The sequence below is a fragment of the Babylonia areolata genome, chromosome 31 (assembly GCF_041734735.1).
Source record: "Babylonia areolata isolate BAREFJ2019XMU chromosome 31, ASM4173473v1, whole genome shotgun sequence".
Taxonomy (NCBI): Eukaryota; Metazoa; Mollusca; class Gastropoda; order Neogastropoda; family Buccinidae; genus Babylonia; species Babylonia areolata.
The window spans coordinates 17,526,154-17,539,437 of record NC_134906.1 but is presented as its reverse complement, the minus strand read 5'-3'; the positions used below and the strand labels follow the sequence as shown (position 1 = coordinate 17,539,437).

At 41.9% G+C, this 13,284-nt stretch overlaps 1 protein-coding gene and 1 long non-coding RNA gene across 2 annotated transcripts in view; one reads left to right on the top strand and one right to left on the bottom strand.

The window, feature by feature from the left end:
* The window catches only part of LOC143276036 (carboxyl-terminal PDZ ligand of neuronal nitric oxide synthase protein-like), a 121,835-nt gene extending 109,856 nt beyond the window's left edge, over positions 1–11,979 (top strand). The window contains exons 9-12 of the mRNA XM_076580423.1: positions 8,345–8,491; positions 9,301–9,393; positions 11,255–11,415; positions 11,781–11,979. Coding sequence (XP_076436538.1) covers positions 8,345–8,491; positions 9,301–9,393; positions 11,255–11,415; positions 11,781–11,979 — 600 coding nt within the window. The remainder of the gene's footprint in view (positions 1–8,344; positions 8,492–9,300; positions 9,394–11,254; positions 11,416–11,780) is intronic.
* On the bottom strand, positions 396–2,402 carry LOC143276173 (uncharacterized). Its single transcript, XR_013053514.1, has 3 exons — positions 2,351–2,402; positions 1,597–1,753; positions 396–978 (listed from the first exon to the last, which is right to left on the bottom strand). It is a non-coding gene; the product is annotated as an uncharacterized LOC143276173 (long non-coding RNA).
* Positions 11,980–13,284: the final 1,305 nt, after the last annotated feature.

Here is a 13,284-nt window from a genome sequence, read left to right as displayed (position 1 = left end):
TCGATTTTTAGTTATTGGTATAGCATAAATCTGCAATAAATGACCTTTACAGCGAAAAAAAAAGTTTGTAAATCGGATGATTCTGTGAAAAGTTATTGTGATTTGAAGTTCTAAAGTCGCGAAAGTAACGAACTGAGAAATCAAGGCCGAAAAGTTTTGGAACATGTTCATAGCAACCACATACTTCTAAGCAAGATATGTTCATGAAATTTGGCACACACATACTTAGTGGCAATATCCACAATTGCACAAAGTTTGAAAGAAAAATATTGAGTTTATTTGATTTATTCAAATAAGAATTTTCTAATTTTTTTGGAAAGAATTGCAACTGAAGTATTAGTATACTTACTTTTTAATCAGCTAAACATGACTAAAAACCTTCCAGTTTTAAGATCAGTTTTGTTGTGGTGTTGTTTGTGGTCCAATTACTATGAAACTTTTGCTCTGTATAGTATGTGTACTAAAATTTATGCCAGATTAGAGGTAAAAAATGCTAAATCATGATGCCGAATCATGTAATTGTAATTCAATGTGCTCACTGGCTTAGTGTGCTTGTGATATTACCATAATCCATACAACAAGCACAACAAAATAACAAAAAAGATCCACACAACAAAACTGCTCATACAAAAGGTACAAGTTCATGTGTGTTTTATCCCAGCATAGCATCAAATGAAATACATTTCATAATCCAAATGAACACTTCAAACACTTCATCTGCAAAGAAAACCTACTTGTCAAACCCATACTTCACACAATAAAGACACACAACCTCATCAAACAAACACTCAATCTGCTAAAAAAAAAAAAATAATAATAAAAATAAATAAATAAAAATGTGCAGATATGTGGCACAGGTAATCAATTCTTGTGGTACAAAGTGTCATCAGGGTGGATGGTGTTGATATTGAACCTTCTTCCTCCACTCTTTTTTCTCCACCGGTGGTGTCAGTATGTTCCAAAAATGCATGGTTTATCCTGAAACAGTTTGTTATGTAATACTTCTTTATCTCTTTTCATTTCCTTTGTTTTGAATTATTTTCTATATGTTCTAAAGTTTATTCATCAATGCTAATAATATTAGATTAAATATCAACAGTAATTTCAGTTTTGTACATTTACATCACAGCTTTCATTCTTTACACAGGACTTTACAAAATGCTTTACTTTTAGTTCTATGTATTTTATCAGAAAATAAAAAAAGAATACACTTATGATATATATATATATATATATATATATATATATATATATATATATATATATATATATATATATATATCATAATATAATCAGACAAAGCAGTTTACTGATAATAAAAGTATGAAATAGTGATTATTAATGCTGTATCACTATGAGTATCAGTGTGCATATCAGTGTGCATGTGCATGACATGCTGCAATCCATTAAGTTACTTTATGCATAGTGGCATGTCAAGCACATGCACACTTATATCATTTATGTAAATGTCTGTGCAAAAGTTTACAATTCCATACATGTACATCCAGACAAAGTTTGTAAAAAGAAACTAAGTTTGCACACTTCATGGTAAATTTATACTATAAATCATAGTACATTAACAGTTGACTCACTCACTCATAGATTGTTCACCAGCAGACAGTTCTTTAGTTGACAGTGTAGTTAGTTTGGTGGTGTTGCCTCTCCTTCTGATGACATGACTTGCCAGCAGTGATATCAGAATTATTCATTGGTGTACAGGCAGGCATATAAAGTACCATCATATCTTTCAGGGCTGAAAAAGAAATTGAACTATTAGTAATACTCTTAGTATTTACTGTTGACACAAGTCTATATCTATTTAAAACAACACACACACACACACACACACACACACACACACACACACACACACCAACCTGACACACATTCACATAAAATATCCATTGAAGCAAATTCTGTGAAACTGAAAACTGTTCATAATGTCATGCCCCTGAACCTCCCCTTGCTCAGTTAAATGGTTAAACTGTGAAGGGAGAGTGTGTGAGTGAGTGTGTGTGTGTGTGTGTGTGTGTGTGTGTGTGTGTGTGTGTGTGTGTGTGTGAGTATGTGACTCACTGTGTGACACACATTGTGTATGTGTGTGTGTGTGTGTGTGTGTGTGTGTGTGTGTGTGTGTGTGAGATCTTTTAATTTACATTCTGTTAATTTCCTCAGATTCACTTTATTCTTTTAATCATTTTTATTCCACATGTCAAACAGTGAATTCCTGTTCCAATGTAAGACAATAAATCAGTCTTGAGTCAATCATTGTTAAATAAATTATTATCAAATGATTATACCATCATTACATTTCAGTATTTGTCAATGTGGGTAAAATACGAAAGCTTACCTTCAGACACTTCAGCTATATCCAGTCCCCCAGTCACTTTGCTTGCATATTCTAGGTGGCGGCAGTGAAAATTTAAATATTCATTACAATGACTGAAATGTGATTTTTGGCAAACAACATGACAATATAAGAAAAACAAAAAAAAAAGTAAGTTAATATCTTGATTGGTTCTGAAGATATTCCATTTTAAAGATGTGACGATGCGTACATGCTGTTAGTACTTAATATTCTCACATTTTCACAGTTATATTATACTGTCCATGAGGGTACTGTAATGAAAACTCATATACTTTTAAAAACCATATGATAATGGTATATTGCACAAGAAAACACTAACACTTCAGCAGCAAAGAAACTGGAAAATATGTCTGTCAAAGTAGGAGGAAATAGAAAATCAAGACGTGTCAATGTGTACAGAATAGCAACTTTGAAGGTCTACAGCACTGAAACGAATAGACAGTTGCATTTCAAAATAAAATATCTTGCAGATTACATCACAGAAAGTGCACTGAATTTTTTTCAGGCAGGACAGTTGACTGAATTTTAAGTATCAGAGTCTCAAACTTTGAAAAATCTTCAATTTGACCAGTGGAAAAAAGACTGTTTATTGGGGTAGCATGCTGCAAAGATGAATATTTCAGTAACTGTCACAAGTAGGACCATGAAATTTTGTGTGTGTATTAAGTGAAATGTCAGCTTTCAAAATAAATTAAAATCAACCTTAAAACTTCCCTCTAAAGTTGTCAGAAAAGGAATGATACCTGATTTTCTCATTAAAAAAGGGTGCATGCTGCAGATGAGACTTCTTCAAAATTTTTGTTTTTGAAAAAAATATTGAAGTTGCAGCCACAATAAGTTACCAGTGGTCTAGGCTGATCATCTTCTTCAAAATTACTACAAATTTTTAAATGAATGCAACTTGAGAGCATTATACAGAATGGGTAGGTTGATGGGGCATTCCACAACAAAGGTTCCCAGGAGGGAGCAAATATTACATAAGTTGCTAGCAAAAATGACAGATATATGAATCTATTTTCTTTCAGCTCTCTAGTTTTTTCTTCCATCCATGAACCCAGTCATGCATTTCATTATAGAAGAAACACAATAAATAAGAAATAAAAGGTGGATGATGCACCTTTATTTCTTCACAAAATGGCATTCACAAGAGAAAATGCACACCAAAAAATCTCTCATTTTTTGGCACTCACAGGTTTCCTGGCATCAGCAATAACATGCTGCTCACTACCTGAGATGTTTATACTGGCCTTTTTGGATCATGGAATAGGTCTTGCAAACCCTGCCATAAGCAGCTGTTTCTGCAACATGTTAGATACACAGATCAGCTCATAAGAAAGAACAAATGTTATGTTCAATTTAAAACTTAAAACCAAAACCAGAGCTCTCAGTTTAATATATGTTTAGGCTTTTGTCAATTTCTGAGTGTTTTGAGTGGGAGGAAAACACTGTGATAACAGAATTATAAAATGGCATACTAACAGGTAAGCATTCATTCAACAGCAACACAAAATTCACCGCACTGAACAAAATGGCCGCACTTACCTTTCACACAATAACTCAGTTGCAGCATCAACTTATGCTTTGACAATTGAGGCTGAATTTTTAGGGGTCTGTCCTTTCCAATTGCTGACAAGAACTTTGCCATCTACTTGTACTGTTCATCTTATGGATGTCTTTGTTGCATGCGATTATTTACTCAAATTCCACTTCAGGGTGCTACATTTCATGACTGAGATGAAAGTATTACTTAATGTCTTATGTATACATGTATATGATTACTTACATTGAATATTTTATTGTTAATATGCACATCATACTTAGTATCTTATTCTTTGATATATATTTTGTGTACTCATCTTTGTGTGTGTATGTGAGAATGCATGTCTTAGATATATATCAAACTGAATATTTCATTCACAATATGTGCATGGTATTTTGCATTTTATCATTTCATGAAATATGTGTTTACTTCCCTTTGTTTTCTGTTTCATGCAGTCTAGATGCACAGCATATCATGGGTTACATGACCCCCCCCCCCCCCCCCCCGCGCACACACACACACAATTATACTATCTTAATGGCTGGATTCCTGGTAGTGTTATATAGTTTGACTTGACTGAACCTGATGTACAACTTAGGCTATGGGTGTTATTGTACTGATTTTCTTTTTACTAATTTTAGTTTGTTAAAAATTGGTGTTAAATTTTTGAAGAAACAGGATGTTGCCTGCACTGTTCAAATTAGTCATATATCTCTTCACATTACACTTTTTTCATACTCAGACATACACATACTCACAAGCATACATGTGCAAATGCAAACTTGCTCTGGCTCTCTCTCTCACACACACACACGCACACACCTACTCCACTGACAGGAAAGAAATGGTGAAGGGGGATGACTGGAGGGAGGAGATGGTGGGTTATATCACTGTCAGCAGTCAGGGATTCTCAGCCAGAGCAAGTGGTCAGTGATTTGGCTCAGTGCCAAGTTTGCCACAACCATTGACAACCCCCTCCCCTCTCCTTACCATTGGTGGGAGATTCTCAGAGACAAAGGAGGGGAATGGCTATACAACTCTCAGCTAATTATGAAAGTGAAGTTTGCAGAGGAGAAAGGGGGAGGAGGAGCGTGGGGGAGGGGGGGGGGGAGGGGTTAGTATGAATTGGTGTTCTTGCTCTTTCTGGAATGTGAGAGCATAGTATCTGTCTGTATATATTGAGATAAAGTTTCACAGCTATAGAAGCAAAATGCAACTAGAATATCAGACTTTTGTGTGATGCTGAATGAAAAAGAAACCATATTCCAATTTGTTTACTCACTTATTCAACACAAACCGAGTCTGTAGCAGACGACGCTAATGCTGTCCCGAGCACTTCCGGTTTTAGACCCAGGTAATATTTTGCTTACTAAAGCAAAAATCAATCAAATATTAGTAATTGGAATTCATGGGCTCCGTTTTAACATGTCCATTTTTCATTCTGTATCAATAGTTTTTGGGTGTTTTACTCCGAAAAAAATAAATCGTGTTCCGATTGAAACACGGTGTCACGTTACGAAAACACTTATGAAATAGATCCAAGCTGCTCAGTTACTGACATCGATCAAAATCCTGATTCAGAGAATTTCAGCTCAATATTGTGCATGAAAGTGCTAAAGACATTCGTTTTCAAAAATAATATAAAACTTACCGATGAAACTTAAGATTTTCTGGAGAAACAATGCCATTTTTGTGTTAGCTGAAGTGCCGCGCTCCTGTGTCGAATGTTGATTGGGCCGACGCAACTGACGAAGAGGGGTACCTGCTTTTGAATCGCTTGAGCAAATTGCTCATGGATCAAAAATATTAGTTTCGGATACCATTGAAATCAGCAGAAAATGCTCTTTACCGCTCATACAGTAACCCGTAGGGTCAGATTTCATTTTCGAACTGCGCGAGGCGTTGAAAGATAGGCGAAAAATTCCCGTAACTTTGCGCTCAGATCTAACTACCCTACTTCGCCCAAGGCTTGGAAAAAAACACACGAAAGTTCTCCTTGAACTTTCGCCTTTCACGGCTCCCAGTTTTTCGAACAGTAACCAATGAATGGAAAACAACGGATGCGATTTTTTCCACTATGTGGTTGAAACTAACTGTGTCGCGCTCAGAAAGACGCCGGCCGCCATTGAACAAGGATCGCTATTTCGCGTTACAGTACACTTTTTTTCTTCCATCCGCGAACTCATGCACGCATTGCATAAAGCAAACACAATAAAAATTTAAAATATGGATGATAAATGACTATTTCAGTTGGATAGTTTTTCACAAAATGAAATCAAATTTGAGAAAATGCACTTCAAAATTAGTCAATTTTTTAGGCGTTCATAGGTTTCCCGGCATCGGCCATGGGGGCTGCCGCTACCTACATATTCCTTGTGTGAGCTGTGAGAAACCCAGTTCTATCACTTCAGTGCAGCAAGTCAGTTTCACTTGTTTCCATGTCAGTCGCAACACTGATGGCACCTGGTGCATGTGATTTCGGCAATTACAGGCGAAGCTTTCCAATCTTTCTGTATATAGTGCAAATGTTGATTCGTCATCTACATCAAAATTAATATTAGTGTTGATGAAAACTGAACGACAATCCTGCGTCGTCTGCTTCGAAATCAGCGTTGCCTTCGTGTTCACTGAGATCGATTTCATGAACGGTCAGTTCCATCAATGAAGTACTGGGTTAGAAACTCACAAATGTCGTCTTCTTCACTGAATGGCAAAATGTGTGCAACGCAAGTGTATCTTGTCAGGAAATCGCCAAGTCACTCTTGAAAACGTGCTTCCGAACCCTGCGACCATGTTTATTTGAGCTAGCGTGCTGAATGGCTGGTTTCGTCACGTGGCCTCTCTCGGCCAATGACAGAGGGGATTTTCCTTCATAGTGACGCATTGTTTACGTAGTGTATCCTTATTTTGAAAGCGACGATTCGCTCGTAGTTAAAAAATCAACCAATGAGAAGGACATAGATTGAAAGAGACGGACTTGACCTTTAAAACAATGTATGATTCGACCGGTCGATTCCAAGAGATGACGGAGGGCAAGCTTGTCAAAGTTGATCGATTTCGCGAAGTGATAGGCGATCAGAATGACGGGTTAGGCATTTTAAGCACACTTTTAAGGCAAAAGAAGACACAGTTGTGCCTAGATACTTCAATATGAGATAAAAGAAAGCCTAAAGTTTACTATGAAGTCAAAATCTGAAAATCGACAACCTGACCCCCACCCGCCTAAAATCGCCGCTAGCGGGAAAGTTGGTCAGGGACAAAGCGACTCATTCCGTGATGGAGGGTCACATATATCATGGGGAAAAATGTTGTTAGATTTCAACGCTTCACGCCATGAATGCTCACAATAAGAAAATCATAGAAATAGTCTGCAAATGTCATTGGCAATAGATGTTGTGTTTTGCCAAAACTATCACATCCCATCTACACACACACACACACACACACACACACACACACACACACAAATGCATGTATATATATATATATATATATATATATATATATATATATATATATATATATATGTACACGTACACAGACATGTGTCCAAACGAACCCTCTCTCTCTCTCTCTCTCTCTCTCTCTCTCTCTCTCTCTCTCTCTCAATATCGTGACGTTCACTCCTCCAGATTCCTTGAGAAAATCTCCAAATGCTCCTTTAAAAGGAGATGGCATTGGCAGAATATCAAGAGCAATGCTGAAAGCAGGGAGATTTTTGTGCAATAAGCCTGCTGTTTCTTTTCAATTTGATCAACGATTTTGGACGAGGGTCGGTGCCCATGAGACCTGGTGGAGGCATTCATTGTGTCCAAACAGAAAATGATGATTGAATTGATGGGACGGGGGAAGCAGGTTCGGTGACATGAATTAGGGAATAAAATTTGTTTAAAATGGTTTTAATGTTGATTGGCTCGAAACAATGTGTTGGTAGTTTGCGGTTGCGCGCGTGCGCGTACATGTGTGTGTGTGTGTGTGTGTGTGTGTGTGTGTGTGTGTGTGTGTGGTGTGTGTGTGTGTGTGTGTCTGTCTGTCTGTCTGTCTGTCTGTGTCTATGTCTGTGTCTCAGTGTCTGTCTGTCTGTGTTTGTTTGTTTGTGTGTGTGTGTGTGTGTGTGTGTGTGTGTGTGTGTGTGTGTGTGTGTGTGTGTGTGTGTGTGTGTGTTTCTGAGAGACAGAGAGAATGAAGGCAGGAAGAAATAGACGACGTCAACAACGATAATGATGAAGATGTTGAACATGTTGATGTTAATTAACTTGACGATGGCGATGACTATGACCATGACGAAGAGGACCATAACCTTTACGATGATGGTGACCATGACAACGACGACAACGATAATGATGACGAAAATAATGACGACCATGACGATGATGGTGATGACACGAGGACTGTGATGAGGACAATGGGGACAATGATGATGATGATGCATGCAGGCCAGAACCCACCAGCTGTTGCTGCACAACAAGGACCTGTTGGATCACGTCAGCCGGCTGGTGAACAGCATGAAGGCTCTGGAACTGAAGGCGTCGGCACTCCCCCGGAACCCCTCTCCCCTCAGTCCTCTGACCCACACGCAGCAGGTACCGTCACTGATGGTGATGATGATGATGGTGATGGTGATGATGGTGATGCTGATGAAGGTGGTGGTGGTGATGATGATTGAAAAAAATGGGGGAAAACTAATAATAACAATGAAGATGATAATGAGAAGAAGGAGGAGAAGGAGGAGGAGGAGGAGAAGAAGAAGAAGAAGAAGAAGAAGAAGAAAGGCATGTACACAGAACCCGGTCTTGTCTAAGTAGAGACAAACCAAAGCACTTCCATACCAGTCATTCACATGCATGACTCATTCCAAAGGATGGAAGACAAAACTTTCAGAAATGCATTTGAAGAAAAACATAAAGACACTGTTGATCGGAAAGAGGGAAGGGGGTTGGGGGTCCTGTCTCCCTCTGTCTGTTTCTGTCTCTCTCTCTCTCTCTATCTGGGGCGGGGGGGGGGGGTCTTGCAGGAAGACAGAAGGAGCGTGTCACATCGTCTGACAAGATCAGCTAATCTCAGTGAACTGACAGCAGGTGCAGAAGCGATAATTGGTGACGTGTCTCGTGAGACGTTATGCCTTCCGGGCAGTCAGACTTGAGGGCGTCCTGTGGTCTCCTTCTGCCGACATTTGTACATTTCACCTGGAGACGGACAGTGGAGAGAAAAGCCATGCACATCTCCATTTTGACATTCCGCTCGCGCCAAGCCGGTGTTATCCTGGGATTGAACCTTGTGTTTTTGTTCGGGGAGGAGGGGGGGCCGTGGGGGACTGGGGGGGTGGGGGGGGCAATTTGTTTTTTTCGTCGTGGGACAGGTGAATGGCTCCTGCGCTGTGATGATGTGGAAGCGAACCCTGGACCCAACCCGAACCCTGACCAAGGTGCGTCGACGTCCTCCAGCAGCTTGCGGCAGACCCGGCTCTCCAGCTCACACTCCACTCGTTAGACAAAAGAACCGTCCCTGGCTGATGTGATGGCAACTGTGAACGACATGAACAGTTCTGTGAACAGTAAACTGAATAAAATGAACACCCCCAAAAAACGGAGTATGGCTGCCTACATGGCAGGGTGAATAAACAAAACCGTCACACACGTAAAATGTTACATGTCTGTCTGAGTGTGTATGTGTGCGTGCTTCAAGTCTGATTGAATGTCACAGGAAACGAATGATGAGCGCCCGGTGGCAGCCGTCAGTGCGGGCTCTACCCAGTAGGCAGCTCGTTGTGCAAATGACCCCGTATTTGGTAAAGCGCTTAGAGCTTAGTCTCCGACCGAGGACAGGGCGGTAGATATAGGTATCCATATCAGATCTATGTAAGTTATCCATATCAATCTATATAAGTACCATATCAATAAATCAATTTCTGAATTAAACACACATATATATCGTTACAAAAGGCAACATGTAATTTTTAGCTACTGTGCCCTTTGTGCAAGGAAACAAGAAGTTCAATTTGTTTATGTTTCTGTGTTTGACTGACTTACGAATCCAGTTCATTCCCCCAATATAATTATATCCATGCTTATGTCGACTGTTTATTGATGGCATCGTACAATAAATACATTATACGTGTTTGCTATGTATCCTTTATAAATCACTTCAGTGAAGCGACACTTATTTCCTCGATTCACTAATAGTTTGTTGTGAAAGAGAATTGCGTTATTCTATTTTACCAACTGAAATGACACATGTAAAATTCTGTTATTAGCCCCGTTCATATGGGGCTGTGGCCTTAATGGAATAAACCCTCTCTCTGTGTCTCTCTCTCCGTCTGTCTGTCTCTGTCTGTCTGTCTGTCTGTCTCTGTCTCTCTGTCTCTGTCTGTCTCTGTCTGTCTCTGTCTGTCTCTCTGTCTGTCTGTCTGTCTGTCTGTCTGTCTGTCTCTCTCTCTCTCTCTCTCTCTCTCTCTCTCTCTCTCTCTCATTTGTCAGTGTCCTATGATCTCTTCCTTCTTTCAGCTACCAGCCGTCCTGCAGTCTGACCGTTAGTGTCTGTATTTCCGTCTGCCGCTGATCCTACACACGTTTGTCTGACATTTATTTCCTTCCTTTGTTCCTTCCTTCCTGCCTGCCTGCCTCCCTCTCTTCCTTTCTTTCTTCCATCCATCCATCCATTTCCCGCAGCGTGCTTTCTTTGCTTTCTTGCTTTCTTTCCATCGTTCTTTCTTCCTGTTGTTCTGTCTCACAGACTGACTGCCTTGCTGCCTGCTCGTAGAGCTGAACAGGGGAGGCAATGGGAGATGCTGGTTGGGGTGGAGGGCTGTGGGTGGCAGGGACTGGTAGGGTTGGTCAGTGCATCTTTCAGCTGGTGCCCCATGCATAACCACCTCCCTCCTCCATCACTCTCTCCGTATCTGTTGCTGTTTCTGTCCGTCTGTCTCTCTGTCCATGTTTCTGTCTCTGTCTCTGGTGTCTGTCTGTCTCTCTGTCTCTGTCTCTCCTGTCTCTGTCTGTCTCTGTATCTGTCTCTCTCTGTCTCTCTGTGCTCTCTCTCGCTCTCGCTCTCATTCATAAATGAAAACATAGGAGGCAGGTTGTAAGAACTAAACTCAAAATACTAGATTACGTATTCAATATATCAAAGGAACGTGCGCGCGCGCGCGCGCGCGCGCGCGCGCGTGTGTGTGTGTGTGTGTGTGTGTGTGTTTGTGCGCGCTCACTCGCACGTGCTTGTGTGTGTTCTGCAGATACCACAGGTTGCCAGACCTCACCACACCAAGCATTGCACAGTCTTGCTTGCCCGAACTGAACGGCACGGCGACAACCCCTACTTGACAGCCGTGAAGGACGGCGCCACCATAGAGAACAGCAGGGGCCGCTCAGTGCGACACTCAGTCCCCGGACAGCGGTCACCGCGAGATGTCCTCCGACAGTCTGACCGGCATCACCCCTCTGGCCGTCATTCCGCCAGGTCACACACCGGCTCACACCCCCGGCCTCAGCACACACTGCCCTGGCCGGCTGTAAAGTAAACGCCAGCAGACAGTGCTGTGTCTCGGTCCATCGCCGCTGTCAGGACACTCCGGCAGACTGTGTGGCCGTCACGGGGCACCCCCACCGAAACATTGCACCCTGTCTGGCAGCACCCTCGCTCCTTATTCCATGGGGAGCAAGACAGAAGGCAGTGAGGGCGGGTGGTGACTAAGGGGCGCATCAAAATCATCACGCCAGCTCCCCACCGCAAGACGCAAGCCGGCAACAGGTTAGACGTGTCCGATGGGGCCGTGTCCACGTGTCTCCACGAACTGATCTGACCTCAAGCACAGCATCGCCCAAGCCACCAGCAGCTGGTGAACTTACCCAGAATTGACCCCCACCCCGGGTGCAGAGAGCGGTCCAGAAAGGCCCAGCGTACCACCCGGGGTAGCTGGGTACGAGGGAGGGAACGAGGGGACGGTCTCCTGCCCGGGAAAGAGGCCCAGCAGCCAGAGGCAGATCCCACTAGTCCATGTCGGATCTCTGACTACTTCTCCACGTCCACGGCATCCCCCGTGCCGGGCACGTTGTATGCTGCGGTGGGCCCGTGACGGGCAGGGGCCATACCACCCGGGGGTCTCCAACAGAAAACGTCCACAGTGACAGCACCACTCTCTCCGCTTCCTTCCCCAACAGTGCCACAGCAACACTATACCACTGCCAGGACCCTAGTCACACGTTGGACCCCAAGGTTAGTGACCCCCCATGACACCTGACTTCGGCAAACCAGCGTCCTGGGTCACTGCAGTGACCTTCACTCAACGGCCTTCAGTACTGCAATGACCTCCACCGCAGTAACCAGTCTGCCCAAGGTAGAGTCTTCATAACGTCAGAACCGTTACCCGACAACGACCTTGAACCAGCAAGCGGCCATTTTCATCACAGTGGCGGTGAAGGAAAGGGTGGCTCTAACAGTGGCGGAACAACTCTATACGGCAAGTGTAGAGTGGAGGAACAACTTTCAGCAGGGCACCTCACCAGATCCACGCACCGCCACAGTTTTCCAACTCCCCTCATCAGTGAAGTTGTCCTGAATGAGGACACAGTTCCTCCCGTTGCTCTTCTCGCCTGCTGTGACTGCTGTGAACCCCTGTGGAGTTTCTCCCATTTTTAATGATCTCCGTGACCGTCATCAAGCTTAGCACTGAGCCATCGTGTCATTAATCTTCAGATCTCACAGACCTTAATCTTCCTTGTGTGTGTTGTGCTGAGTACTTAGGAATGTTTTCTGAAAGTGGGCACTTTCGTTTCGTTTTTCATTGATTGATACTGTAAATGAAACGTCCGGGTAACGTCTGTTTGCTTTTTTTTTCTTCTGTATTAGACGACATGTTAAACGTTACTTTGTTTTTGGTATGCGAGTTTATTATTTCACTAAGGTTATATATATATATTTTTGTAAAAATCCACTATAGTATCCGCATACTCAGTAACTCACGGGCTGTTTTGTCATCTGAGAGACCGTTGATTGAATCATGAATCCATGACGGCCCAAAAAATCCTCACTATCGTCAGTTTAAAAAGAATCAATGAAGCAGTGATTTCGCAGTTTAGTCATCACAAAAAAGTCAATAACTTCGTGACGTCAGGATATAAGAGTCCGTTTGAGATACACCTATTGGTGTTTTTGACGCCATGTACTCTCTTTTTTTTTAGGTTATCTTAAAGACGCCATGAAACTCGTGACGCCAGCAATATTAACGTCATCTTCTGAAATACCTACTTTAAGCTATTTAAAACCCTTGGCGCCAGGTAAAATAATAAACATAGAATTAGTTTCAAGTCATGAATCAATATCCAGAACAATTCAGGCCCTAAACTGAGAAATAGGTCTGGAGATATACTACTTTAGATCA